Consider the following 27,594-nt stretch of genomic DNA (forward strand, 5'->3'; position numbering starts at 1 on the left):
ATTAATATATATTGTGAATAGCTGGGGTCCAAGGACCGATCCCTGCGGGTACCCCACTAGTCACTGTCTGCCACTCGGAAAAAGAGCCGTTTATTCCAACTCTTTGCTTTCTATCTGCCAACCAGTTCTCTATCCAAGTCAATACCTTGCCCCCAATCCCATGTGCCTTAACTTTACATGCTAATCTCTTCTGTGGGACCTTATCGAAAGCCTTTTGAAAGTCCAAATACCACATCCACTGGTTCTCCCTTATCTATTTTACGAGTTACATCCTCAAAAAATTCCAGTAGATTAGTCAAGCACGATTTACCTTTTGTAAATCCATGTTGACTTTGTCCGATCCTGTCACTGTTTTCCAAGTACTCTGCTATTACATCTTTTATCATGGACTCTAGCATTTTCCCCACCAATATCAGGCTTACCGGTCTGTAATTCCCCGTTTTCTCTTTACCAACTTTTTTTGAATAGTGGGGTAACATTAGCTACCCTCCGATCCATGGGTACTGTTCCAGATTCCATCGAATGTTGGAATATGATCAGCAATGCATCTACTATTTCTAGGGCCACTTCCTAAGTACCCTAGGATGTAGATTATCAGGCCCTGGGGATTTATCGGCCTTCAATCCGTTCAATTTCCCTAACAGTAGAGGGAGCGTTACTCTGTATCTAACTCGTGCTGTATCTGCCCTGGGAGTGTTTGACGGGACAGTTTAGAGGGGGCTTTACCCTGTATCTGACCCATGCTTTACCTGCTCCTGGGAGTGTTTGATGGGGCAGTGTAGATGTTCAGTGTGTAACCCGTATGCCTCCCTTGCCCAGGTGAAGCGTATTTCTGCCCGCGAGGCCCTGGCGCACCCGTACGTGGACGAGGGGCGCTTGCGCTACCACACCTGCATGTGTCACTGCTGTTTCACCGTGCCCGCGGGCCGGATCTACACCAGCGACTTCGAGCCGGCCGCCAGCCCCAAGTTCGATGACGCCTACGAGAAGAGTCTGTCGTCCGTCTGGCAGGTCAAAGGTCAGTGGCTGGGGGTCGCGGGTCCCCCTTCCCAATTGGTCAACATGGATACGATCTGACATCAATCCCTGGTGTTTAATAATCGACTGTTCCCTTCTCTCTCTTTCTCCCCCTCTCTCTCACCCCCCCTCTCTCTCCCTCCCCCCCGCTCTCTCTCTCTCTCTCTCTCTCTCTCTCCCCTCCCCCCTCTCTCTCTCGCCCTCTCTCGCTCCTCCTCCCCTCCCCTCTCTCGCTCCCCCTCCGCCTCTCCTCCCCCTCTCTCGCTCCCCCTCCTCCTCTCCTCCCCTCTCTCACTCCCTCTCCCCCTCCTCCTCCTCCCTCTCCCTCCTGCTCCTCCTCCTCCCTTGCCTCCCCTACCTCTCACTCCCTCACACACTCTCTCTCTCTCTCTCTCTCTCTCTCTCTCAGAGCTCATTCACAGGTTCATTGTAGATAACCAGAAGGACCATCGAGTGCCTCTCTGCATCAACCCACAGTCTGCTGCCTTCAAAAGCTTCATCAGGGTAAAGCTCATGGTGCGGCTTCCCGTGGGGGCCGCTGGTGGGAGCGGGCTGGGTAGCTGGGTGCGGCGTATGTCCGGTGAGTGTTCCCGCTCTCAGATCTTTCTCTAATCCCTACACAGGTCGACGGCTTGGCATTCATCGAAAGTCTCAAAGAAGGAAGAACGATGACAAACCGAGAATGAGTAAGAATCCGATATTAATGGCATCCCGCAGGGACCCGTACCCCGGGGAGAGTCGGTGCCCGCGGGGACCCGCACCCCCGGGGAGAGTCGGCGCCCGCGGGGACCCGCACCCCGGGGAGAGTCGGCGCCCGCGGGGACCCGCACCCCGGGGAGAGTCGGCGCCCGCGGGGACCCGCACCCCGGGGAGAGTCGGCGCCCGCGGGGACCCGCACCCCGGGGAGAGTCGGTGCCCGCGGGGACCCGCACCCCGGGGAGAGTCGGTGCCCGCGGGGACCCGCACCCCGGGAGAGTCGGTGTCCGCGGGGACCCGCACCCCGGGGAGAGTCGGTGCCCGCGGAGACCCGCACCCCGGGGAGAGTCGGTGCCCGCGGAGACCCGCACCCCCGGGGAGAGTCGGTGCCCGCGGGGACCCGCACCCCGGGGAGAGTCGGTGCCCGCGGGGACCCGCACCCCGGGGAGAGTCGGTGCCCGCGGGGACCCGCACCCCGGGGAGAGTCGGTGCCCGCGGGGACCCGCACCCCGGGGAGAGTCGGTGCCCGCGGGGACCCGCACCCCGGGGAGAGTCGGTGCCCGCGGGGACCCGCACCCCGGGGAGAGTCGGTGCCCGCGGGGACCCGCACCCCGGGGAGAGTCGGTGCCCGCGGGGGACCCGCACCCCGGGGAGAGTCGGTGCCCGCGGGGACCCGCACCCCGGGGAGAGTCGGTGCCCCGCGGGGACCCGCACCCCCGGGGAGAGTCGGGTGCCCGCGGGGACCAGCACCCCGGGGAGAGTCGGTGCCCGCGGGGACCCGCACCCCGGGGAGAGTCGGTTCTCGGGGGGGAGAGGGAGGGGGGGGAGGGAGATGGAGGAGGGGGGGGGGAGGGAGATGGGGGGGGAGGGAGATGGGGGGGGAGGGAGATGGTGGGGGGGAGGGAGAGGGAGATGGGGGGGGAGGGAGATGGTGGGGGGAGGGAGAGGGAGATGGGGGGGCAGGGAGATGGGGGGAGGGAGATGGGGGGAGGGAGAGGGAGATGGGAGAGAGGGAGAGGGTGGGGGGGGAGAGGGAGAGGGGGGAGGGAGAGGTGGGGGGGGGAGAGGGAGATGGGGGGGAGAGGGAGAGGGAAAGGGTGGGGAGGGGGGGGGGAGAGGGAGATTGGGGGGGGAGAGGGAGAGGGTGGGGAGGGAGGGGGAGAGGGAGAGGGAGATGGGGGGAGATGGGGGGGGAGAGGGAGAGGGTGGGGGGGGAGAGGGAGATGGGGGGAGAGGGAGAGGGAGATATGGGAGGGAGATGGGGTGGAGAGGAAGATGGGGAGGGGGGAAGAGGGAGATGGGGAGAAGAGGGAGAGGGTGATGGGGAGGGAGAGGATGGGGGGAGAGGGGTGATGGGGTGGAGAGGGAGATATGGGGGGTGGAGAGGGAGATATGGGGGGTGGGGAGGGAGATGGAGGGAGAGATGGAGGGAGAGAGGGAGATGGGGTGGGTGGGGAGGGAGATGGCGGGAGAGAGGGAGATGGGGGAGAGGGAGATAGAGGGAGATGGGGGGTGGAGAGGGTAGATGGGGGGTGGGGGAGGGAGATGGGGGGGTGGGGGAGGGAGATGGGGGTGGGGGGAGGGGGGAGGGGAGGGAGATGGGGGGAGGGGAGGGAGATGGGGGTGGGGAGCGAGATGGGGTGGGGGGAGGGGAGGGAGATGGGGGGAGGAGAGGGGGGTGGGGGGAGGAGAGGGGGGGGAGAGGGGAGATGGGGGTGGGGAGGGAGATGGGGGGATGGGGGGTGGGGAGGGAGATGGGGGTGGGAGGGAGAGGGAGATGGGGGGGGGGAGGGGAGGGAGATGGGGGGTGGGGAGGGAGATGGGGGGAGGAGAGGGAGATGGGGGGTGGGGAGCGAGATGGGGTGGGGGGAGGGGAGGGAGATGGGGGGAGGAGAGGGGGGTGGGGGGGAGGAGAGGGGGGGGAGAGGGAGATGGGGGGTGGGGGAGGGAGATGGGGGGTGGGGGGTGGGGAGGGAGATGGGGGGGTGGGGAGGGAGAGGAGATGGGGGGAGGGGAGGGAGAGTGGGGGTGGGGAGGGAGATGGGGGGAGGAGAGGGAGATGGGGGTGGGGAGGGAGATGGGGGGAGAGAGGGAGATGGGGGGTGGGGTGGGAGATGGCAGCGAGAGAGTTGGGTTGACTGTGTATCAGACATGTTGTGGTTGTGCCCGTATTCTCTTTGTTGCTTGGCACTGTCCCTGTCTGTCTGTCTCTGTCTGTGCGTCTCTGTCTGTGCAGCCCAGGGATGGGCGATGGGACTGCCTTGTGGTTCTGATGACTCTGTAACACCTTGTTCCTCTTTCTCCCTCTCCCGCATCTCAGCTCCACAGCTGCCCCGCCCCGCATCCTGCTCACCGCCCGGGGTGGGTGCCTCTGACCCACGAGTGACGTCATCAGAGAGCCCGCCGCAGCCCGCCCTCCCTCTGGAACAAGGCGGAAGGTGGAGGAATAGAATAGAAGCCGCCAGCTGCCCTCCACGGGACCCTGTCCCACCGATTCCAACATGTGTCTGGTTTTCGAAGAGGGATGCTTCTGGAAGAACTTTCAAACGCTGACCGTCGGACGAAGGATAGGAGGGAGCGAGGGGGCGGTGGGCGAGAAACTGGGTAAACTTCAACAGCCTGCAGTTTTGCCAATATCCCTCCCGGAAAAACTAACCGCCACCCCCCCCCCCTCCCCCCACAGTGTCACTGCCTCTCTAATTCAGCAGGGTAAGGGTCACTCGCTGGGTAACTGTACAGAGTTGCTGTTTATTCAGCAGGGTAAGGGTCACTCGCTGTGTAACTGTACAGAGTCACTGTTTATTCAGGGTGAGGGTCACTCACAGTGTAACTGTACAGAGTCACTGTTTATTCAGGGCAAGGGTCACTCGCTGTGTAACTGTGCAGAGTCGCTGTTTATTCAGGGTAAGGGTCACTCGCTGTGTAACTGTACAGAGTCGCTGTTTATTCAGCAGGGTAAGGATTACTCGCTGGGTAACTCTACAGAGTCACTGTTTATTCAGCAGGGTAAGGGTCACTCGCTGTGTAACTGTACAGAGTCACTGTTTATTCAGCAGGGTAAGGATTACTCGCTGGGTAACTACAGAGTCGCTGTTTATTCAGCAGGGTAAGGGTCACTCACTGGGTAACTGTACAGAGTCACTGTTTATTCAGCAGGGTAAGGATTACTCGCTGTGTAACTGTACAGAGTCACTGTTTATTCAGGGTAAGGGTCACTCACTAACTCTACGGAGTCACTGTTTATTCAGGGTAAGGGTCACTCACTAACTCTACGGAGTCACTGTTTATTCAGGGTAAGGGTCACTCACTGTGTAACTGTATAGAGTCACTCCTCCCTCTGATCCCACACCACCCCAACCCCGAACCCCCCCCAGCAAAAAGTGTCTTTTAAGGGGAGATTTGTTACCACGGCAACAAGCGCCAGGCAGCGATGGCGCCGAGGTACCTGTAGAAGGCGCTGCTGGGCTGGTCAGCTGTCCGAGAGTCGCTCTTAATCATTTTAAATTTTCAGGAAAAAAATGTTTTTTTTTTTTTTTAAAGGTTTGGGTCAAGCGCGGAGGCGGCAGTGGGTGCTGCGGAATTTTGCTGCTGCGGCAATTCGTGCCAGCGCGAGGCCCCTTTAAGGAGAGGATATGGCCCCCTCTCAGGCGGGCAGACTGAGCTGGAGCCTTCAGAGAGCTAGGTGGGGGTGGGAAGGCTCCTCGGGGCGGGGAAACGGGGCAGAAGTGAGCCTGTTGCCCAAATGTAATCCCCTGTAGGTATCGGCCTGCCCCGTTGCAGGGGGCGCACTTGCCCTCAGTACCCTCCTCCCTTCCCTGCCCCCACCCCATCCCTGGGATTAGGGAGGGCGGTTCTAGTTAATGAATCAGCCTGTGGTTCCTTCTCCTGTTCACTACCCAGTGACTCGTGTTGGAAAGCTCGCGGGCGTCGTGTGAGGGCAGGATTGGGGCTCAGTTATGATCCCCCCCAACATGGTTGAATAGCCTACTGGCACTTGTACATAGAGATTGGGACCCGTACCCCGGGGGGGAGTCGGCGCCCGTGGGGACCCGTACCCCGGGGGAGAGTCAGTGCCTGTGGGGGACCCGTACCCCGGGGAGAGTCGGCGCTCGCGGGGACCCGTACCCCGGGGAGAGTCGGCGCTCGCGGGGGACCCGTACCCCGGGGAGAGTCGGCGCTCGCGGGGACCCGTACCCCGGGGAGAGTCGGAGCCCGCGGGGACCCGTACCCCGGGGAGAGTCGGAGCCCGCGGGGACCCGTACCCCGGGGAGAGTCGGAGCCCGCGGGGACCCGTACCCCGGGGTGAGTCGGAGCCCGCGGGGACCCGTACCCCGGGGAGAGTCGGAGCCCGTGGGGACCCGTACCCCGGGGAGAGTCGGTGCGTGCGGGGACCCATACCCCGGGGAGAGTCGGTCGATGGTGGGGGTTAAACAGACGCAAGCCCGCCTCGCTGTTGGGAGTCTTCTGGCTGTCGACCGGAGTCACTGAAACGGGTTTAGGATGTGTGTGTATATAATTGGAGTCTTTGTTTTAATCGCGGTTTAAGTTAATGCTGTTGAACCTCTCTCTACCTCTTCTGTTGATGTTATTTTAGCTGATTGGAACCTGGTTTTATTCCTCTCACGGAGAAAAAATAAATCGTCTGACGGATTTAAAAAAATATAATCTGTGTGGCCTTTAACTTGAGAGGGTGCCCCCGTGGAGTTGCTCATAGCTGGAGGCATCGCCTTAAAGGACAGGAGCGTTTCGTGCATGGCCCTGGTGTATTATTCTGTTGCTAAGATACAGACGTGTGTGTGGTGTGTGTGTGTTTTCCCCCCCCCCCTTTTGAGGTCACGTGGCTCAGTTGCACATCCCGAGGTCAGTTTTACAGGGTAAGGGCTCTTTGGGGTGGCGCTGAGGTCATTCAGAGAGCAAGTGCTGTTTGGGGTGGCGCTGAGAGTAAGCGCTCTTCAAGGACGGTGGCATAGTGGTTAGCACTGTTGCCTCACAGCGCCAGGGACCCGGGTTCGAATCCGGCCTCGGGTGACTGTCTGTGTGGAGTTTGCACATTCTCCCCGTGTTTGTGTGGGTTTCCTCCGGGTGCTCCGGTTTCCTCCCACAGTCCAAAGATGTGCGGGTTAGGTTGATTGGCTATGATAAATTGACCCTTAGTGTTAGGGGGATTAAATACGTGGGGTTACGGGGATCGGGTGGGATATGTGTCGGTGCAGGCTCGATGGGCCGAAATGGCCTGTATCTGCACTGTGGGGTTTCTGTGATTCTGTGATGCGCTGAGGTCATTGAGAGAGCAAGTGCTTTTCGGGGTTCATAGTGCCATAGAGTCATAACGGCACAGAAGGAGGCCATTCGGCTCATCGAGTCCGTGCCGGCTCTCTGTAGAGCGATCCAGTCAGTCCCATTCCCCCGCTCTATCCCCGTAGCCCTGCAAGTTTATTTCCCTCAAGTGACTATCCAGTCTCCCCTTGAAAACATCGAGTGTCTCCGCTTCCGCCACTTCCGTCAGCAGCGAGTTCCAGGTCCTCACCACTCGCTGCGTAAAAAAGTTTTTCCTCACGTCCTCCCCTGTATCTCTTTCCCAAAAACCTTCAATCTGTGTCCCCTAGTCCTTGTACCATCAACGAGTGGGAACAGCCTTTCCCTGTCTAGCCTATCCATCCTGTCATAATCTTGTACACCTCTGTCAAATCACCCCTCAACCTCCTTTGCTCTAATGAAAACAAATCCAGCTTCTCCAACCTGTCCTTGTAGCTAAGATCCCCCATCCCCGGAACCATTCTGGTAAATCTCCTCTGCACCCTCTCAAGGGCCTTCACATCCTTCCTAAAGTGTGGTGACCAGAACTGGACGCAATACTCCAGTTGTGGCCTAACCAGCGCTTTATAAAGGTTCAGAATAACTTCTCTACTTTTGTACTTAATACCTCTATTTATGAAGCCCAAGATCCCATATGCTTTGCTAACCACTCTCTCAATATGTCCCGCCACCTTCAGGGACCTATGCACATTAACTCCCAGGTCCCTCTGTCCCTGCACACTCTTTAAAACTGTGCCGTTAAGTCACCTCACACTTCTCTGTATTAAATTCCATCTGCCACTTGTCTGCCCATTCTGCTAGCCTTTCTATGTCCTGTTGCAGTCGATTGGTATCATCCTCATTGTTTGCCACACCCCCACGTTTGGTGTCATTGGCAAATTTAGAAATTCCACTCTGTATTCCAATATCCAGGTCATTTATATATATCAAAAAAAGCAGTGGCCCCAGCACTGACCCTTGGGGAACACCACTGTCTACCATCCTCCAATCTGAAAAACAGCCATTTACCACAACTCACTGTTTCTGTCCTTAAGCCAATTTCCCATGGATTGGAGGGTAGCTAATGTAATCCCACTATTCAAAAAAAGGTGGTAGAGAGAAAACGGGGAATTATAGGCCGGTAAGCCTGACATCGGTAGTGGGGAAAATGCTAGAGTCCATTATAAAAGATGTAATAGCAGAGCACTTGGAAAACAGTGACAGGATCGGACAAAGTCAACATGGATTTACAAAAGGTAAATCGTGCTTGACTAATCTACTGGAATTTTTTGAGGATGTAACCAGTAGAATAGATAAGGGAGAACCAGTGGATGTGGTGTATTTGGACTTTCAGAAGGCTTTCGATAAGGTCCCGCATAAGAGATTAGCGTGTAAAGTTAAAGCACATAGGATTGGGGGTATGGTACTGTCTTGGATAGAGAACTGGTTGGCAGACAGGAAGCAAAGAGTTGGAATAAACGGGTCTTTCTCCGAGTGGCAGGCAGTGACTAGTGGGGTACCGCAGGGATCGGTGCTAGGACCCCAGCTATTCACAATATATATTAATGATCTAGACGAGAGAACTAGATGTAATATCTCCAAGTTTGCAGACGACGCAAAGCTGGGTGGGCGTGTGTGCTGTGAGGAGGATGCCGAGAAACTCCAGTATGATTTGGACAGGTTGGGTGATTGGGCAGATGCAGTATAATGTGGATAAATGCGAGGTTATCCACTTTGGTGGCAAAAACAGGAAGGCAGATCATTATCTTAACGGTGTGGTAAACCACTGTTTGTATTCCTGTTTGTCCTGTTTGTATTCCACTGTGTACATGCCTGGACATGCCTCGGCTGACTCCTCCCACAGGTCCTAGTATAAAGGTGACTACTCCCCAGCCCTTGGTATCCTGGACCAGTCGACCACTCGAGGCAGACCTCCATTCTGTTGTTAATAAAAGCCTTTAGTTACTCTTCTAACTCTCAGTCTTTTATGAGTAATTGATAGCGCATCAATTTTATTAACAACATTTTTATAATGGAGAAGATCCTCACACCAGCATGCCTGGACTTAGATCATCGGGAGGCGGACTCATCCACCAAGTTTACTCACTGGCTTAAGTGTTTCGAAAAATTCCTGACCGCCTCCGAAGCAATCAAATCGGACGAGGACAAACTGGATGTCCTGACCTCCAAAGTGAACCACCGAGTGTACTCGGTCATCCAAGACGCGACCTCGTACGCGGATGCTATCAAGCTCCTCAAGGACCAGTACACGCGCCCAGTGAACGAAGTGTACGCCAGGCACCTCCTGGGGAGTCGTAAACAACAACCTGGGGAATCGACCGTGGAATACCTTCAGGCACTGTCTGTGCTTGGCCGGGCCTGTGGTTGTAAGGATGTAAAGGCCGCCGTGTACACAGAGGAACTTATCCGGGACGCTTTTGTAGCGGGCCACAGATCCAATTACACACGACAGCGACTGTTGGAGCAGAGTAACCTCGACCTCAACAAGGCCTCTGAACTCGCACTATCGTTGGATGCAGCCTACCAGGGCATGGATGCCTACTCCTCTGCACCGTGGACGCCGCGGGGAATGACAGCCTGGGACACGGTAGGACCGCCTCATAGCGCCGTGCCACCCCAGCCACACCCCAACAATGGCCCAACTACCGCAGCAGTGTCCCAAGGCCAGACAGCAGTGCCCCAAGGCCAGAAATGCTACTTCTGTGGCCAGGCAAAACACCCCAGAGCGCTGCCCGGCGAAAAACGCGATCTGCTCGGGCTGCGGGAAGAAGGGACACTACGCTAGCATCTGCAGGGCCAAAGCCACCCCGAACCCCAGCAGCGCCGCGTGTGGGCCATGCGGGCCGCCATTTTGGACCTCCCCGGCCGTGTGCGAATCACCGGTACAGCAGCCATTTTGGACGCCTCCAGCCACATGGGGATCATGGACGCCGCCATCTTGGACGACAGCCGGGACGCAGCAGGCCCCCGACACCGCCTCATCTGATACCCGCAGCGACACACCGACCCCTACGCTGGCATCCATTACACTGGACCAAGCGAGACCGCACCAACTGGCCAGTTCCACAATGGACATTAAGATAAATGGCCACGATACAATCTGCCTTTTTGACTCTGGGAGCACGGAGAGCTTCATCCACCCCGACACGGTGCGGCGTTGCTCTCTCCCAGTCCTGCCTGCGCAACAGCGGATTTCTATGGCCTCCGAGTCCCAGTCGGCGGACATCGGCGGCTACTGCGTGGTGACACTCGTAGTAGACGGGACCGTGTACGATCATTTTAAACTTCTGGTCCTGCCTGACCTCTGCGCTGCCGTCCTGCTGGGGTTAGATTTTCAGTGCCACCTTAAAAGTGTTACGATGGCGTACGGTGGACCCCTACCCCCACTCACAGTCCGCAGCCAGCAGCTTCCAAATTGCCCGCCGCGCACCAGGTGCAACCTCTCCACACTCAGAGTCACCCCCCCACCACTGTTTGCTAACCTCACCCCCGACTGTAAGCCCATCGCCACAAAGAGCAGGCGATACAGTGCCGGGGACAGGGTTTTCATTAAAACCGAAGTGGAGCGGCTCCTGAAAGAAGGGATTATTGAGGGCAGCACCAGCCCCTGGCGAGCCCAGGTTGTGGTCGTTAAGACCGGCGAGAAGCAGCGCCTGGTCATCGACTACAGCCAGACAATAAATCGCTACACCCTGCTGGATGCCTACCCACTCCCCCGTATAGCTGATATGGTCAACCAGATCGCGCAGTACCGCGTCTTCTCGACCATTGACCTGAAATCAGCGTACCACCAGCTCCCCATCCGCCCTGAGGACCGCCAGTACACTGCCTTTGAGGCAAACGGCCGCCTCTATCACTTCCTTAGGGTTCCCTTTGGCGTCACCAACGGGGTCTCCGTCTTCCAAAGGGAGATGGACCGGATGGTAGATCAAAATGCGTTGCAGGCCACTTTCCCATATCTGGACAATGTGACCATCTGCGGCCATGACTTGCAGGACCATGACGCAAACCTCGAAAAATTCCTCCGCACCGCCCAACTCCTAAACCTGACATATAACAAGGAGAAGTGCATATTCTGCACAAACCGCCTCGCCATCCTTGGCTGTGTTGTGGAACACGGAGTCATCGGCCCCGACCCCGACCGGATGCGTCCCCTTATGGAACTTCCACTGCCCCACTGCCTCAAGGCCCTGAAGAGGTGCCTAGGGTTTTTCTCCTATTACGCCCAGTGGGTCCCCTACTATGCGGACAAGGCCCGTCCGCTGATCAAGTCCACCTCTTTTTTCCCTTGACGGCAGAGGCCCGCTTAGCCTTCCACCGTATCAAGGAGGACATTGCCAAAGCCACCATGCACGCAGTGGACGAATCCATCCCCTTCCAGGTGGAAAGCGACGCGTCCGACTTTGCCCTGGCCGCTACCCTCAATCAGGCGGGGAGACCCGTGGCCTTCTTTTCACGAACCCTCCAAGGCCCGGAGACCAGACACTCCGCTGTTGAGAAGGAGGCCCAGGCGATTGTGGAGGCTGTGCGTCATTGGAGGCACTACCTGGCCGGAAAACGATTTACCCTGCTCACTGACCAGCGTTCAGTTGCTTTTATGTTTAACAACAAGCAGAGGGGCAAAATCAAAAATGACAAGATCTTGAGGTGGAGAATCGAACTTTCCACCTACAACTACGAGATCTTGTACCGGCCCGGGAAGCTAAATGAACCCCCGGATGCGCTATCGCGTGGCACCTGCGCCAGCGCGCAGATCGATAGACTACGGGTCCTCCACAATGACCTCTGCCACCCGGGGGTCACCAGGTTCTTCCACCTCATCAAGGCCCGCAACCTGCCTTACTCCATTGAGGAGGTCAGGACCATGACCAGGAACTGCCAAGTCTGCGCTGAGTGCAAACCACACTTTTATAGACCAGACAGGGCCCACCTGATAAAAGCCACTCGCCCCTTCGAGCGCCTGAGCGTTGATTTTAAAGGGCCTCTCCCCTCCTCCGACCGCAATGTGTACTTCCTCAATATTATTGATGAGTACTCCCGTTTCCCGTTCGCCTTCCCCTGCCCGGACATGACCAGTGCCACGGTCATTAAATGTCTGAACAACCTCTTCACCCTGTTCGGCTTCCCCAGCTATATCTATAGCGACCGGGGCTCATCGTTTATGAGCGACGAACTCCGTCAGTACCTGCTAGCTAGGGGTATTGCCACAAGCAGGACCACCAGTTACAACCCCCGGGGGAACGGACAGGTGGAAAGAGAAAATGCGACAGTTTGGAAGGCCGTCCTGCTAGCCTTAAAGTCTAGGGGCCTTCCAACCTCCCGCTGGCAGGATGTGCTCCCCGATGCGCTCCACTCTATTCGGTCACTGCTCTGCACTGCCACTAACGCCACCCCTCATGAGAAAATGTTTGTCTTCCCAAGGAAGTCCACATCAGGGACATCGCTACCGCCATGGCTGACGTCCCCAGGGCCGGTCCTACTGAGAAGACACGTGAGGACCCATAAAACGGACCCCCTGGTCGAGAGGGTCGACCTCCTCCACGCCAACCCCCAGTATGCTTACATCGCATACCCGGACGGGCGGGAGGACACAGTCTCCATAAGAGACCTTGCACCCTCGGGGACCACAGTAACCCACTACCCACTACCACCCCCCCCCACGATCCGATATCCAGCCCCAGCAGACGGCAGGCCTGGGCCCCGCGACCCGCTCGACATCTACGAGGACGACACGCCTGTGCCACAGCCTACGCTGGACTCGACGCCGGAAGCTTCACTACCCCTGCCGTCGCCACGCCGATCACAGCGGCAGACAAGACCTCTGGAGAGACTCCAATACACTAACTTTTAATACACTTCACCCCGCCGGACTCAATTTTAAACAAGGGGTGAATGTGGTTAACCACTGTTTGTATTCCTGTTTGTCCTGTTTGTATTCCACTGTGTACATGCCTGGACATGCCTCGGCTGACTCCTCCCACAGGTCCTAGTATAAAGGTGACTGCTCCCCAGCCCTTGGTATCCTGGACCGGTCGACCACTCGAGGCAGACCTCCATTCTGTTGTTAATAAAAGCCTTTAGTTACTCTTCTAACTCTCAGTCTTTTATGAGTAATTGATAGCGCATCAAACGGCAATAGATTGGGAGAAGGGGAAGTGCAACGAGACCTGGGTGTCCTTGTGCACCAGTCGCTGAAGTTAAGCATGCAGGTGCAGCTGGCGGTTAAGAAGGCAAATGGTACGTTGGCCTTCATAGCGAGAGGATTCGAGTACAGGAACAAGGATGTCTTGCTGCAGCTGTACAGGGCCTTGGTGAGACCACACCTTGAGTATTGTGTGCAGTTTTGGTCGCCTTATCTGAGGAAGGATGTTCTTGACATGGAGGGAGTGCAGCGAAGATTCACCAGACTGATACCTGGGATGGCAGGAATGATGTATGAGGAGAGATTGGGTCGATTGGGCTTATATTCGCTGGAGTTTAGAAGAATGAGAGGGGCTCTCATTGAAACTTATAAAATTCTAATAGGACTAGACAGACTAGATGCAGGAAGGATGTTCCCGATGGCAGTGGTTTCCAGAACCAGGGGTCACAGTCTAAGGATAAGGGGTAAGCCATTTAGGACAGATGAGGAGGAATTTCTTCACCCAGAGAGTGGTGAACCTGTGGAATTCTCTACCACAGAAGGCAGTTGAGGCCAATTCATTAAATATATTCAAGAAGGAGTTGGATATATTACTTAAGGCTAAAGGGATCAAGGGAGAAAGCAGGGACAGGGTACTGAATTTGGATGATCAGCCATGATCTCATTAAATGGCGGAGCAGGCTCGAGGGGCCGAATGGCCTACTCCTGCTCTTATCTTCTATGTTTCCTTATCCAAGCTGCCACTGACCCACCTATTCCATGAGCCTCAATTTTGTTAACCAACCTTTTATGTGGCACTTTGTCAAACGCCTTCCTAAAATCCATGTAGACAACATCCACTGCATTCCCTTCATCAATCCTCCCTGTTACTTCATCAAAAAATTCAATTAGATTAGTCAAACACGATCTGCCTTTTACAAATCCGTGTTGGCTCTCCTTAATTAGCTTAAACCTCTCCAAGTGCCCGTTAATTTTTTCCTTGATTAATGTTTCTAAAACTTTACCCACCACTGATGTTAAACTGACTGGCCTGTAGTTACTAGGATTGTCCTTACACCCTTTCTTGAACAATGCTGTCACATTTGCCACTTTCCAATCCTCGGGCACCTCCCCCGCATCTAGGGAAGATTGGAAAATTATGGCAAGCCCTTCCGCTATCTCCTCCCCCAATTCCCTTAGCAATCTGGGATGCAAGCCATCTGGACCAGGTGACTTGTCCACTCTAAGCATACCCAGCCTTTCTAGTACACCCTGTCTATCAGTTTTCACCCCTTCCATTGCTTCTACCGATATTTTGTCAGCATCCACCTCCTTAGTAAACACCGATACAAAGTACTCATTGAGCATTCTAGCCTTGCCCTGCGCCTCTAAGCATATATCGCCTTCTTTGTCTCTAATAGGCCCCACCCGGCCTCTTACTACCCGCTTACTGTTTGCATGCTGGTAGAAGATTTTTGGGTTCCCTTTTATGTTAACCGCCATTCTACTCTCATATTCTCTCTTTGCCAATCTTATTTTCATCTTCACTTCCCCTCTCAACTTACTGTATTTGGTCTGGTTCTCCCTTGAAGAATTCACCTGACATGCATCATACATTTTTTTTTGTTTCATCATCTTCTCTATCTCCCTCGTCATCCAAGAAGCCCTTGCATTGGTTCCCTTACCCTTCCCTCTTGTTGCAATGTACCTAGCCTGTACTTGGAACATCTCCTCCTTAAAGATCACCCATTGTTCCGTTACAGTTTTTCCTGTCGGTCCTTGGTTCCATTTTATCCTGGCTAGATCCTTTCGCATCCCATTGAAGTTAGCCGTGTATTCCAGTTTAGAAGTTCCACTCTAGATTGTTCCTTGCTCCTCTCCATTGCTAATCTAAATCTTATGATACGATGATCACTCGTACCCAAGTGTTCTCCCACAGACACTTGGTCGACCTGGCCCACCTCATTCCCCAGCACCAGATCCAGCAATGCCTCCTTCCTAGTTGGGCCGAGAACACACTGGTCAAGGAAATTCTCCTGAACACATTTCAGAAATTCCTCCCCCTCCTTTCCCTTTTCCCTCGCATTATCCCAGTTGATATTTGGGTAATTAAAGTCCCTCAATATCACCACTCTGTAGCTCTTCCATATCTCTGCGACTTCCCTGCAGATTTGCTCCTCTTGGATTTGCGGTTAAGAAGGCAAATGGTATGCTGGCCTTCGTAGCGAGAGGATTCGAGTACAGGAGCAAGGATGTCTTGCTGCAGTTGTACAGGGCCTTGGTGAGACCACACCTTGAGTATTGTGTGCAGTTTTGGTCACCTTATCTGAGGAAGGGCGTTCTTGCCATGGAGGGAGTGCAGCGAAGATTCACCAGGCTGATACCTGGGATGGCAGGAATGACGTATGAGGAGAGATTGGGTCGATTGGGCCTATACTCGCTGGAGTTTAGAAGAATGAGAGGGGATCTCATTGAAACTTATAAAACTCTAATAGGACTATGTAGTGATCAATAGCATGTCATTCTATAGTGGACACTAGGTGGAGCTGTATATAGCTGTATGTATAAGACTACACTACCCAGCTATATATTATATTAAGACTACATTACCCATGAGGCTAGGCTACCCACAAGGCAGCAGTCAAGATGGAAGCCTCTACAAGATGCTGTACAAGTCCACATGTGCTCAATAAAGTAACTAGCAAAAGCTAGCTGTGTTCATAATAAGAATGTCTATTTATTAATTGTTAAGTCTGTGTGTCCCAGTTATGCTTATTATAAATCACTGGACACAGACCACAAGAATAACTTTAACAGGTCTTTACTATTCGGAGGTCAGGGCTGAACTGCCCAGCAAATCCCTACACAACACTTATATACCGGTGTGGTCACCACCGGTATTACAGTATACAGCAGCCAAGGGAAAGTAGTACATCTCTTAAGGTAGTTCTCTTAAGGTGGAACAGGTTACATACACCACATTAATGAACATAACAGACTAGACAGACTAGATGCAGGAAGGATGTTCCCGATGGCGGGGGAGTCCAGAACCAGGGGTCACAGTCTAAGGATAAGGGGTAAGCCATTTAGGACAGAAATGAGGAGGAATTTCTTCACCCAGAGAGTGGTGAACCTGTGGAATTCTCTACCACAGAAGACAGTTGAGGCCAATTCATTAAATATATTCAAGAAGGAGTTAGATATATTTCTTAAGGCTAAAGGGATCAAGGGATATGGGGAGAAGGCAGGGACCGGGTACTGAATTTGGATGATCAGCCATGATCTCATTGAATGGCGGAGCAGGCTCGAGGGGCCGAATGGCCTACTCCTGCTCCTATCTTCTATGTTTCTACCTCCCTCTCAGTATTTGGAGGCCTATAGAATACCCCCAATAGTGTGATCAGACCCTTTTTGCTCCTCAACTCTAACCAAATGGATTCTGTCCTTATCCCCTGAAGAACATCCTCCATTTCCCACACTACAATGTCTTCCTTTATTCAGCACTGCCACCCCACCTCCCTTTTTTCCTTCCCTATCTTTTCTGAACACCTTGTACCCTTGAATCATAATCATAATAATCAACTTTATTGTCATTGTTAGTGCACGAGTGCAGTACAACGAAATGTAGGCTTGCGGCTCCCGAGAGTGTACATTTAGATTAAGACATTTACACATTCAACATTCATTTGGCTTGTAATACATTAACATAAACATAACCATAATAAAGTGCATTGGCAGATGTGCAGGCTTTAGAGTTTATTTGTGGAGTTCAGTAGGATGACAGCCCTGGGGAAGAAGCTGTTCCTAAATCTGGTCGTACGGGTGCGAATGCATCTGTAGCGTCTCCCAGATGGCAGGGGGGCGAACAGACTGTGGCTGGGGTGGGTAGGGTCTTTGATGATGGACCGTGACCTCCGTAAACAGCGTTTCTGGTATATGTGCGCTATGGTCGGTAGCCGGGTGCCGGTAATGCGTTGGGCAGTTTTGACTACCCGCTGCAGGGCTTTCCGGTCATTGTAGCTACAGCTGCCATACCATACTGTGATACAGTTCGTCAGGATGCTCTCTATAGTGCAGCGGTAAAAGTTAGAGAGGATCAGGGGTGACAGGTTACATCCCTTCAGCCTCCTTAGGAAATATAGGCACTGCTGGGCCTTCTTCACCAGAGAGGAGGCATTGAGGGACCAGGAGAGGTCTTCCGTGATGTGGACTCTGAGGAACTTAAAGCTGTCCACCCTTTCCACCACAGCCCCATGGATGTGGATCGGGGTGTGGTGGAAAGGGCCCAGTCAGTCCTCACTGTTTTTAAGCCACATTTCCGTTATTGCCACAACATCATATTGCCACCCGGCTAATTGAGCTTGTAGCTCGCCAACCTTATTCACCACACGTTGTGCGTTTATGTACATGCATTCTAAACCCATTTTTGAATTTTTCTTAGTCTGCTCCTATCTAATATGGTACTACTACTGCCTCTAGTACTATCTTCTCTGGTACTATCCAACACACTCACTCTTTTATGCACCTTATTCCTCTTTTCTACTCCTATATACTGGTGCCCATCCCATTGCCGAGCTAGTTTAAACCCTCCCCAACAGCACGAGCAAACCTCCCCGTGAGAATATTGGTCCCGGCTCTGTTGAGGTGTAACCCGTCCGGCATGTACAGGTCCCACCTTCCCCAGAAACGGTCCCAATGCCTCAGGAATCTAAAGCCCTCCCTCCTGCACCATCTCTCCAGCCACGCATTCATCTGTTCTATCCTCCTATTCCTGTACTCACTAGCACACGGCACCGGGAGTAATCCGGAGATTACTACCTTGAGGTTCTGCTTTTTAATCTCTTTCCTAGCCCCCTATAGTCTGCCTGCAGGACCTCATCCCTCTTTCTGCCTATGTCGTTGGCACCGATATGGACAACGACCTCTGGCTGTTCACCCTCCCCCCTCAGAGTATCCTGCAGCCGCTCAGTGACATCCTTGACCCTGGCACCAGGGAGACAACATACCATCCTGGAGTCATGTCTGCAGCCGCAGAAACATAGAAACATAGAAGATAGGAGCAGGAGTAGGCCATTCGGCCCCTCGAGCCTGCTCCGCCATTCAATGAGATCATGGCTGATCATCCAAATTCAGTACCCTGTCCCTGCCTTCTCCCCATATCCCTTGATCTCTTTAGCCTTAAGAAATATATCTAACTCCTTCTTGAATATATTTAATGAATTGGCCTCAACTGCCTTCTGTGGTAGAGAATTCCACAGGTTCACCGCTCTCTGGGTGAAGAAATTCCTCCTCTGTCCTAAATGGCTTTCCCCTTATCTTTAGACTGTGACCCCTGGTTCTGGACTCCCCCCGCCATCGGAAACGCCTATCTGTTCCCCTAACCAATGAATCCCCTATCACTATCGCTCTTCCACGACCTCTGGCTGTTCACTGTTGCGGAGTATTTTAAACCAACTCTCGACACAAGGTTTTAGATCGATAGTCAAGTCGTCTTTATTGCACCGGTGGGGTAGCAGTCTGCTCTGTCTTAGCCAGACTTTTTCCAAATTGTTACAGAAAACACTACATTTTTATACATTACAATAAGCATGGCCACCTCATGTTAAATTCATTCCTGCCACCTGATTGGATCTTGGCCCGCATGCACCTTCATGGATTGGTTACGAATCGTAATATAAACATGTATAAGCTGCCTCTTCAATCAATCACTCAAACTGCGGAATGCTAATTAAAAGATACCTTGGAATGTAACCTAGGTAATAAAGTTCTTACGGGCAGTTGAAATGCTGAACATGCTGTCTCCATTTAATTGTTTTATATCTCTCCAAAGGTCAGCTATCTTTGACTGCATCTTTATGGATGTGGTCTTTCATGTTAGTCCCTGTCTTCCTTACACTATTCAGTGAGACTGCCAGCGATGTCAGTTTAACTCTTTCCCCATTGCAATCACAAAATCCCCAATGGATTCACAAAAGGTGAATCGTGCTTGACTAATCTACTGGAATTATTTGAGGATGTAACTGGTAGAATAGATAAGGGAGAACCAGTGGATGTGGTGTATTTGGACTTTCAGAAGGCTTTCGATAAGGTCCCGCATAAGAGATTAGCGTGTAAAGTTAAGGCACATGGGATTGGGGGCAAGGTATTGACTTGGATAGAGAACTGGTTGGCAGACAGGAAGCAAAGAGTTGGAATAAACGGGTCTCTTTCCGAGTGGCAGGCAGTGACTAGTGGGGTACTGCAAGGATCGGTCCTAGGACCCCAGCTATTCACAATATATATTAATGATCTGGACAAGGGAACTAGATGTAATATCTCCAAGTTTGCAGACGAAACAAAGCTGGGTGGGCGTGTGTGCTGTGAGGAGGATGCCGAGAAACTCCAGGATGATTTGGACAGGTTGGGTGATTGGCCAGAAGCATGGCAGATGCAGTATAATGTGGATAAATGCGAGGTTATCCACTTTGGTGTCAAAAACAGGAAGGCAGATTATTATCTGAACAGCAATAGATTGGGAGAAGGGGAAGTGCAACGAGACCTGGGTGTCCTTGTGCACCAGTCGCTGAAGGTAAGCATGCAGGTGCAGCAGGCGGTTAAGAAGGCAAATGGTATGTTGGCTTTCAAAGCGAGAGGACTCGAGTACAGGAACAAGGATGTCTTGCTGCAGTTGTACAGGGCCTTGGTGAGACCACACCTTGAGTATTGTGTGCAGTTTTGGTCGCCTTATCTGAGGAAGGATGTTCTTGCCATGGAGGGAGTGCAGTGAAGATTCACCAGACTGATACCTGGGATGGCAGGAATGATGTATGAGGAGAGATTGGGTCGATTGGGCTTATACTCGCTGGAGTTTAGAAGAATGAGAGGGGATCTCATTGAAACTTATAAAATTCTAACAGGACTAGATGCAGGAAGGATGTTCGCGATGGCCGGGGAGTCCAGAACCAGGGGTCACAGTCTAAGGATAAGGGGTAAGCCATTTAGGACAGAGATGAGGAGGAATTTCTTCACCCAGAGAGTGGTGAACCTGTGGAATTCTCTACCACACAAGGCAGTGGAGGCCAATTCATTAAATATATTCAAGAAGGAGTTGGATATATTTCTTAAGGCTAAAGGGATATGGGGAGAAGGCAGGGACAGGGTACTGAGTTTGGATGATCAGCCATGATCTCATTGAATGGCGGAGCAGGCTCGAGGGGCCAGGCTATCCCACATGGCACAGGATGTGCCAATCAGGGGACTGAGCCGCCCTGCCATGCCACTCTCTACAAGACTATGGAGGTCATTTAGCAGATATAAACTTAAAACTTAACTAGAAACACTCAACAGCTTCCCACCAATCAGCACCTCCCTCTATTAGCTAGGCTATGAACCATGTAGCAGAAATATACTCCAAAACAGAACCAAAAAAAAATTACCACACATACTCACTCGATACCTCTCCACTCCCTTGTGCCAGCGACACCTTTGAATTCTGGCGTCGCTCCTTCCTTGTGTCGCTTGCCGACTGTTTTCCCTCGCAGGTAGTCCGCTCGCTCAGACAGGTTGCGCGGAGGTCACTGAGAGTGCAAGTGCATCTTTCGGGATGCGCTGAGGTCACTGAGTGTGCAATTGCCTCTTTCGGGATGCGCTGAAGTCATTTGAAGGGTAAGTCATCGGGCACATCCTTGGGGTCACTGGGAGAGCAATTGCTCTCGGGCACATCCTGAGATCAAGTAGAAAGGCACCTCGACTGCTGCGGAATCATTTCCTGAAAACCAACAGGACCCAGGTGAGCGGTTGGGAAGGGTGGATGATCCAGGTAGATTGTGGGAGGAACAGAGAGAGAGACAGACAGATTCGTTATTGTATTAGTAAGATCACAACACACACAACAAATTGCATTGATATAGCGCCTTTAACGTAGTAAAACGTCCCAAGGCGCTTCACAGGAGCGATTATCAGACATAATTTGACGCCGAGCCACATATGGAGATGTTAATAATAATAATTCAACTTTATTGTCATTGTACAATGCACAAGTACATGAACAACGAAATGTGATCTTGCAAGCTCCCATGAGTCCAGTACAAATAACATTAACATTAACGTAAATAGCACCGTCCTGGGAGAAGCAAAGCCGCTGCGTCTGTGCGCGCCGCCATTCCATTTCCACCATTCCTCCTGTCCGACAATCTTCAGCCCAACGCCCGGGCCTGCTCACCAGCCGCCCCTCCCGGGGCTCCTTCCGTGACCTTCTCACCAACCGCCCCTCCTCGGGGCTCCTTCCGTGACCTTCTCACCAACCGCCCCTCCTCGGGGCTCCTTCCGTGACATTCTCACCAACCGCCCCTCCTCGGGGCTCCTTCCATGACCTTCTGCACCTGGTCTTCCCTGATGGTCACCCCTCCAGGTACTAACCAAGCCTGGCTCTGCTTAGCTTCCAAGCCTTGCCAGTGACCCTGTCCCTAGTCCCAGGAACTAGGGGCAGGCGACCAAAAGCTTGGTCAAAAAGGTCGGTTTTAAGGGGCGTCATAAAGGAGGGGAGAGAGGTTTCGGGAGGGAGTTCCACAGCAAAGGGCCCAGACAGCTGAAGGCACGGCCGCCAATGTTGGAGCGATGGGCATCAGGGATGCGCAAGAGGCTGGAATTGGAGGAGCGCAGAGATGTAGGGCTGGATGAGGTTACAGAGATAAGGAGAGGCGAGGGCCATGGAGGGGCCCCCTGGGTATAACGGCACCTCCGACAGTGCGGCGCTCCCTCAGAACTGCCCCTCCCGATAGTGCTGCACTCCCTCGGCGCTGCCCCTCCGACAGTGCGGTGCTCCCTCAGTACCGCCCCTCCGACAGTGCGGCGCTCCCTCAGCACTGCCCCTCCGACAGTGCGGCGTTCCCTCAGTACTGCCCCTCCGACAGTGCGGCGCTCCCTCAGTACTGCCCTTCCGACAGTGCGGCGCTCCCTCCGTACTGCCCCTCCAACAGTGCGGCGCTCCCTCAGTACTGCCCCTCCGACAGTGCGGCGCTCCCTCCGTACTGCCCCTCCGACAGTGCGGCGCTCCCTCCGACAGTGCGGCGCTCCCTCCGTACTGCCCCTGCGACAGTGCGGCGCTCCCTCAGTACCGCCCCTCCGACAGTGCGGCGCTCCCTCAGTACTGCCCCTCCGACAGTGCGGCGCTCCCTCCGACAGTGCGGCGCTCCCTCCGTACTGCCCCTCCGACAGTGCGGCGCTCCCTCCGACAGTGCGGCGCTCCCTCCGTACTGCCCCTGCGACAGTGCGGCGCTCCCTCAGTACAGCCCCTCCGACAGTGCGGCGCTCCCTCAGTACTGCCCCTCCGACAGTGCGGCGCTCCCTCCGACAGTGCGGCGCTCCCTCCGTACTGCCCCTCCGACAGTGCGGCGCTCCCTCCGACAGTGCGGCGCTCCCTCCGTACTGCCCCTGCGACAGTGCGGCGCTCCCTCAGTACCGCCCCTCCGACAGTGCGGCGCTCCCTCAGTACAAACTGGTCAGGTGGGCTGAAAAGTGGCAAATGGAATTCAATCCGGAGAAGTGTGAGGTAATGCATTTGGGGAGGGCTAACAAGGAAAGGGAATACACATTAAATGGTAGGACACTGAGTAGTGTAGAGGAACAAAGGGACCTTGGAGTGCATGTCCACAAATCCCTGAAGGTAGCAGGCCAGGTAGATAAGGTGGTTAAGAAGGCATACGGAATACTTGCCTTTATTATCCGTGGCATAGAATACAAGAGCAGGGGGTAGTAAAACGTCCCAAGGCGCTTCACAGGAGCGATTATCAGACATAATTTGACGCCGAGCCACATATGGAGATGTTAATAATAATAATTCAACTTTATTGTCATTGTACAATGCACAAGTACATGAACAACGAAATGTGATCTTGCAAGCTCCCATGAGTCCAGTACAAATAACATTAACATTAACGTAAATAGCACCGTCCTGGGAGAAGCAGAGCCGCTGCGTCTGTGCGCGCCGCCATTCCATTTCCACCATTCCTCCTGTCCGACAATCTTCAGCCCAACGCCCGGGCCTGCTCACCAGCCGCCCCTCCCGGGGCTCCTTCCATGACCTTCTCACCAACCGCCCCTCCTCGGGGCTCCTTCCATGACCTTCTGCACCTGGTCTTCCCTGGTGGTCACCCTTCCAGGTACTAACCAAGCCTGGCTCTGCTTAGCTTCCAAGCCTTGCCAGTGACCCTGTCCCTAGTCCCAGGAACTAGGGGCAGGCGACCAAAAGCTTGGTCAAAAAGGTCGGTTTTAAGGGGCGTCATAAAGGAGGGGAGAGAGGTTTCGGGAGGGAGTTCCACAGCAAAGGGCCCAGACAGCTGAAGGCACGGCCGCCAATGTTGGAGCGATGGGCATCAGGGATGCGCAAGAGGCTGGAATTGGAGGAGCGCAGAGATGTAGGGCTGGATGAGGTTACAGAGATAAGGAGAGGTGAGGGCCATGGAGGGGCCCCCTGGGTATAACGGCACCTCCGACAGTGCGGCGCTCCCTCAGAACTGCCCCCTCCCGATAGTGCTGCACTCCCTCGGCGCTGCCCCTCCGACAGTGCGGTGCTCCCTCAGTACCGCCCCTCCGACAGTGCGGCGCTCCCTCAGTACTGCCCCTTCGACAGTGCGGCGTTCCCTCAGTACTGCCCCTCCGACAGTGCGGCGCTCCCTCAGTACTGCCCTTCCGACAGTGCGGCGCTCCCTCCGTACTGCCCCTCCGACAGTGCGGCGCTCCCTCAGTACTGCCCCTCCGACAGTGCTGCGTTCCCTCAGTACTGCCCCTCCGACAGTGCGGCGCTCCCTCAGTACTGCCCTTCCGACAGTGCGGCGCTCCCTCCGTACTGCCCCTCCGACAGTGCGGCGCTCCCTCAGTACTGCCCCTCCGACAGTGCGGCGCTCCCTCTGTACTGCCTCTCCGACAGTGCGGCGCTCCCTCCGTACTGCCCCTCCGACAGTGCGGCGCTCCCTCCGTACTGCCCCTCCGACAGTGCGGCGCTCCCTCCGTACTGCCCCTCCGACAGTGCGGCGCTCCCTCCGACAGTGCGGCGCTCCCTCCGTACTGCCCCTCCGACAGTGCGGCGCTCCCTCCGTACTGCCCCTGCGACAGTGCGGCGCTCCCTCAGTACCGCCCCTCCGACAGTGCGGCGCTCCCTCAGTACAAACTGGTCAGGTGGGCTGAAAAGTGGCAATTGGAATTCAATCCGGAGAAGTGTGAGGTAATGCATTTGGGGAGGGCTAACAAGGAAAGGGAATACACATTAAATGGTAGGACACTGAGTAGTGTAGAGGAACAAAGGGACCTTGGAGTGCATGTCCACAGATCCCTGAAGGTAGCAGGCCAGGTAGATAAGGTGGTTAAGAAGGCATACGGAATACTTGCCTTTATTATCCGTGGCATAGAATACAAGAGCAGGGGGGGTTATGCTTGAACTGTATAAAACACTAGTTAGGCCTCAGCTAGAGTACTGCGTGCAGTTCTGGTCACCACATTACAGGAAGGATGTGATTGCACTGGAGAGGGTGCAGAGGAGATTTACGAGGATGTTGCCTGGGCTAGCGAATTTTAGCTATGAGGGAAGATTGCAGAGGCTGAGGGTTGTTTTCTTTGGAACAGAGGAGGCTGAGGGGAGACTTATTGAGGCGTATAAAATTATGAGGGGCCTAGATAAAGTGGATAGAAAGGAACTCCTCTTAGGCAGTCTCTCGGAACCGAGGATGACTTGCTTCCACATTAAGAATAAGTTCTCAGGTGACTGATGAGTCCAATGCAGGACCGACAGTCTCTGTCACAGGTGGGGCAGACGGTGGTTGAAGGGGCGGGTGGGTGGGGTGCTTGGGTTGACGTGCGCTCCTTGCGCTGCCTGCGCTTGGCTTCCGCTTGCTCCCAGTGAAGAGACTCGAGCTGTTCGGCACCTTCCCGGATGCTTCTCCTCCACTTTGTGCGGTCTTGGGCCAGGGATTCCCAGGTGTCCGTGGGGGATGTTACACTTTTTCAAGGAGGCTTTGAGGGTGTCCTTGAAGCGTTTCCTCTGCCCACCTGGGGCTCTCTTGCCGTGCCGGAGCTTCGAGTAGAGTGCTTGTTTTGGGAGTCTCGTATCGGGCATGGGGACGATGTGACCCGTCCATCGGAGCTGATCGAGCATGGTCAGAGCTTCGATGCTGGGGATGTTGGCTTGAGCGAGAACACTGACGTTGGTGCGCCTATCCTGCCAATGGATTTGCAGGATCTTGCGGAGGCAGCGTTGGTGGTACCTCTCCAGTGCTTTGAGGTGCCTGCTGTACATGGTCCATGTCTCTGAGGCATACAGCAGGGCAGGTATCACTGCTGCTCTGTAGACCATGAGCTTAGTGTGGGGTTTGAGGTCCTGGTCTTCAAACACTCTCTTCCTCAGGCAACCGAAGGCTGCACTGGCACACTGAAGGCGGTGTTGGACTTCGTCGTCGATGTCTGCCCTTGTTGACAGTAGGCTCCCGAGGTATGGAAAGTGGTCCACATTGTCCAAGGCCTTGTCGTGGATTTTGATAATCGGGGAGCAGTACTTTGTGGCGGGGGTAGGTGGGTAGAGGACCTTTGTCTTATGGATAGAAAGGAACTATTACCCTTAGCAGAGGGGTCAATAACCGGGGGGCATAGATTTAAAGTAATTGGTCAGAAGTTTAGAGGGGATTTGAGGAGAACGTTTTTCACCCAGAGGGTGGTGGGGGTCTGGAACTCACTGCCTGAAAGGGTGGTAGAGGCAGAAACCCTCATCACATTTAAAAAGTACTTGGATATGCACTTGAAGTGCCGTAACCTACAAGGCCACAGGCCAAGAGCATGCAGGTGCAGCAGGCGGTTAAGAAGGCAAATGGTATGTTGGCCTTCATAGCGAGAGGGTTTGAGTACAGGAACAAGGATGTCTTGCTGCAGTTGTACAGGGCCTTGGTGAGACCACACCTTGAGTATTGTGTGCAGTTTTGGTCGCCTTATCTGAGGAAGGGTGTTCTTGCCATGGAAGGAGTTCAGCGAAGATTCACCAGACTGATACCTGGGATGGCAGGAATGACGTATGAGGAGAGATTGGGCTTGTACTCGCTGGAGTTTAGAAGAATGAGAGGGGATCTCATTGAAACTTATAAAATTCTGACAGGACTGGACAGACTAGATGCAGGGAGGATGTTCCTGATGGCCGGGGAGTCCAGAACCAGGGGTCACAGTCTAAGGATAAGGGGTAAGCCATTTAGGACAGAGATGAGGAGGAATTTCTTCACCCAGAGAGTGGTGAGCCTGTGGAATTCTCTACCACAGAAGGCAGTAGAGGCCAATACATTAAATATATTCTAGAATGAGTTAGATATATTTCTTAAGGCTAAAGGGATCAAGGGGTATGGGGAGAAAGCAGGGACCGGGTACTGAATTTGGATGATCAGCCATGATCGCATTGAATGGCGGAGCAGGCTCGAGGGGCCGAATGGCCTACTCCTGCTCCTATCTTCTATGTTTCTATGTTAAAGTGGGATTAGGCTGGATAGCTCTTTGTCGGCCGGCACGGACACGATGGGCCGAATGGCCTCCTTCTGTGCTGTAAATCTCTATGATTCTATGAAAGAGGGACTGGATTATCGGGCTTAGGAAAACTGCCCAGGTATGTCCTGTCCACAAAAAGTAGGACAAATCCAATCCGGCCAATTACCGCCCCATCAGTCTAATCATCAGCAAGTGATGGAAGGTGTCATCGACAGTGCTATCAAGCGGCACTTACTCACCAATAACCTGCTCACTGATGCCCAGTTTGGGTTCCGCCAAGACCACTCGGCTCCTGACCTCATTACAGCCTTGGTCCAAACATGGACAAAGGAGCTGAATTCCAGAGGTGAGGTGAGAGCGACTGTCCTTGACATCAAGGCAGCATTTGACCGAGTGTGGCATGAAGGAGACCTAGTAAAACTGAAGTCAGTGGGAAAACTCTCCACTGGCTGGAGTCATACCTAACACAAAGGAAGATGGTTGTGGTGGTTGAAGGTCAATCATCACAGCCCCAGGACATCGCTACAGGAGTTCCTCAGGGCAGTGTCCTAGGCCCAACCATCTTCAGCTGCTTCATCAATGACCTTCCCTCCAACATAAGGTCAGAAATGGGGATGATCACTGATGATTGCACAGTGTTCAGTGCCATTCACAACTCCTCAGATAATGAAGCAGTCTATGCCCGCATGCAACAAGACCTGGACAACGTTCAGGCTTGGGCTGATAAGTGGCAGGTAATATTCGCGCCACAGAAGTGCCAGGCAATGACTATCTCCAACAAGCGAGAGTCTAACCACCGCCCCATGACATTCAATGGCATTACCATTGCCAAATCCCCCACCATCAATGTTGGATCCGTGATTCAGTGGATATGCTGTTATTAAATAATCACACGGATGCTGTACATCTATCTTCTATATATATAAAGGAATCGATCTGTCTGTCTGTCCTTC

The 27,594-nt window shown here is 53.9% G+C and overlaps 1 protein-coding gene across 1 annotated transcript; it reads left to right on the plus strand.

Moving 5' to 3' along the window:
* Window positions 1–1,637: 1,637 nt before the first annotated feature.
* Window positions 1,638–11,321, plus strand: LOC147094575 (uncharacterized). Its single transcript, XM_085974405.1, has 2 exons — window positions 1,638–1,703; window positions 4,034–11,321. Exon 2 carries the CDS (start codon window positions 9,663–9,665, stop codon window positions 11,319–11,321), a length of 1,659 nt encoding a protein of 552 aa, XP_085830531.1. The 5' UTR covers window positions 1,638–1,703; window positions 4,034–9,662.
* Window positions 11,322–27,594: the final 16,273 nt, after the last annotated feature.

This window comes from Somniosus microcephalus, unplaced genomic scaffold, assembly GCF_052327205.1.
Source record: "Somniosus microcephalus isolate GS21.2 unplaced genomic scaffold, FLI_Smic_1.0 unresolved_chr1, whole genome shotgun sequence".
NCBI classification, from domain to species: Eukaryota; Metazoa; Chordata; class Chondrichthyes; order Squaliformes; family Somniosidae; genus Somniosus; species Somniosus microcephalus.

What these genes read in the sequence shown, in the direction of transcription:
- LOC147094575 (XM_085974405.1), top strand. Translation starts at nt 9,663, where the DNA reads ATGGCCCAACTACCGCAGCAGTGTCCCAAGGCCAGACAGCAGTGCCCC.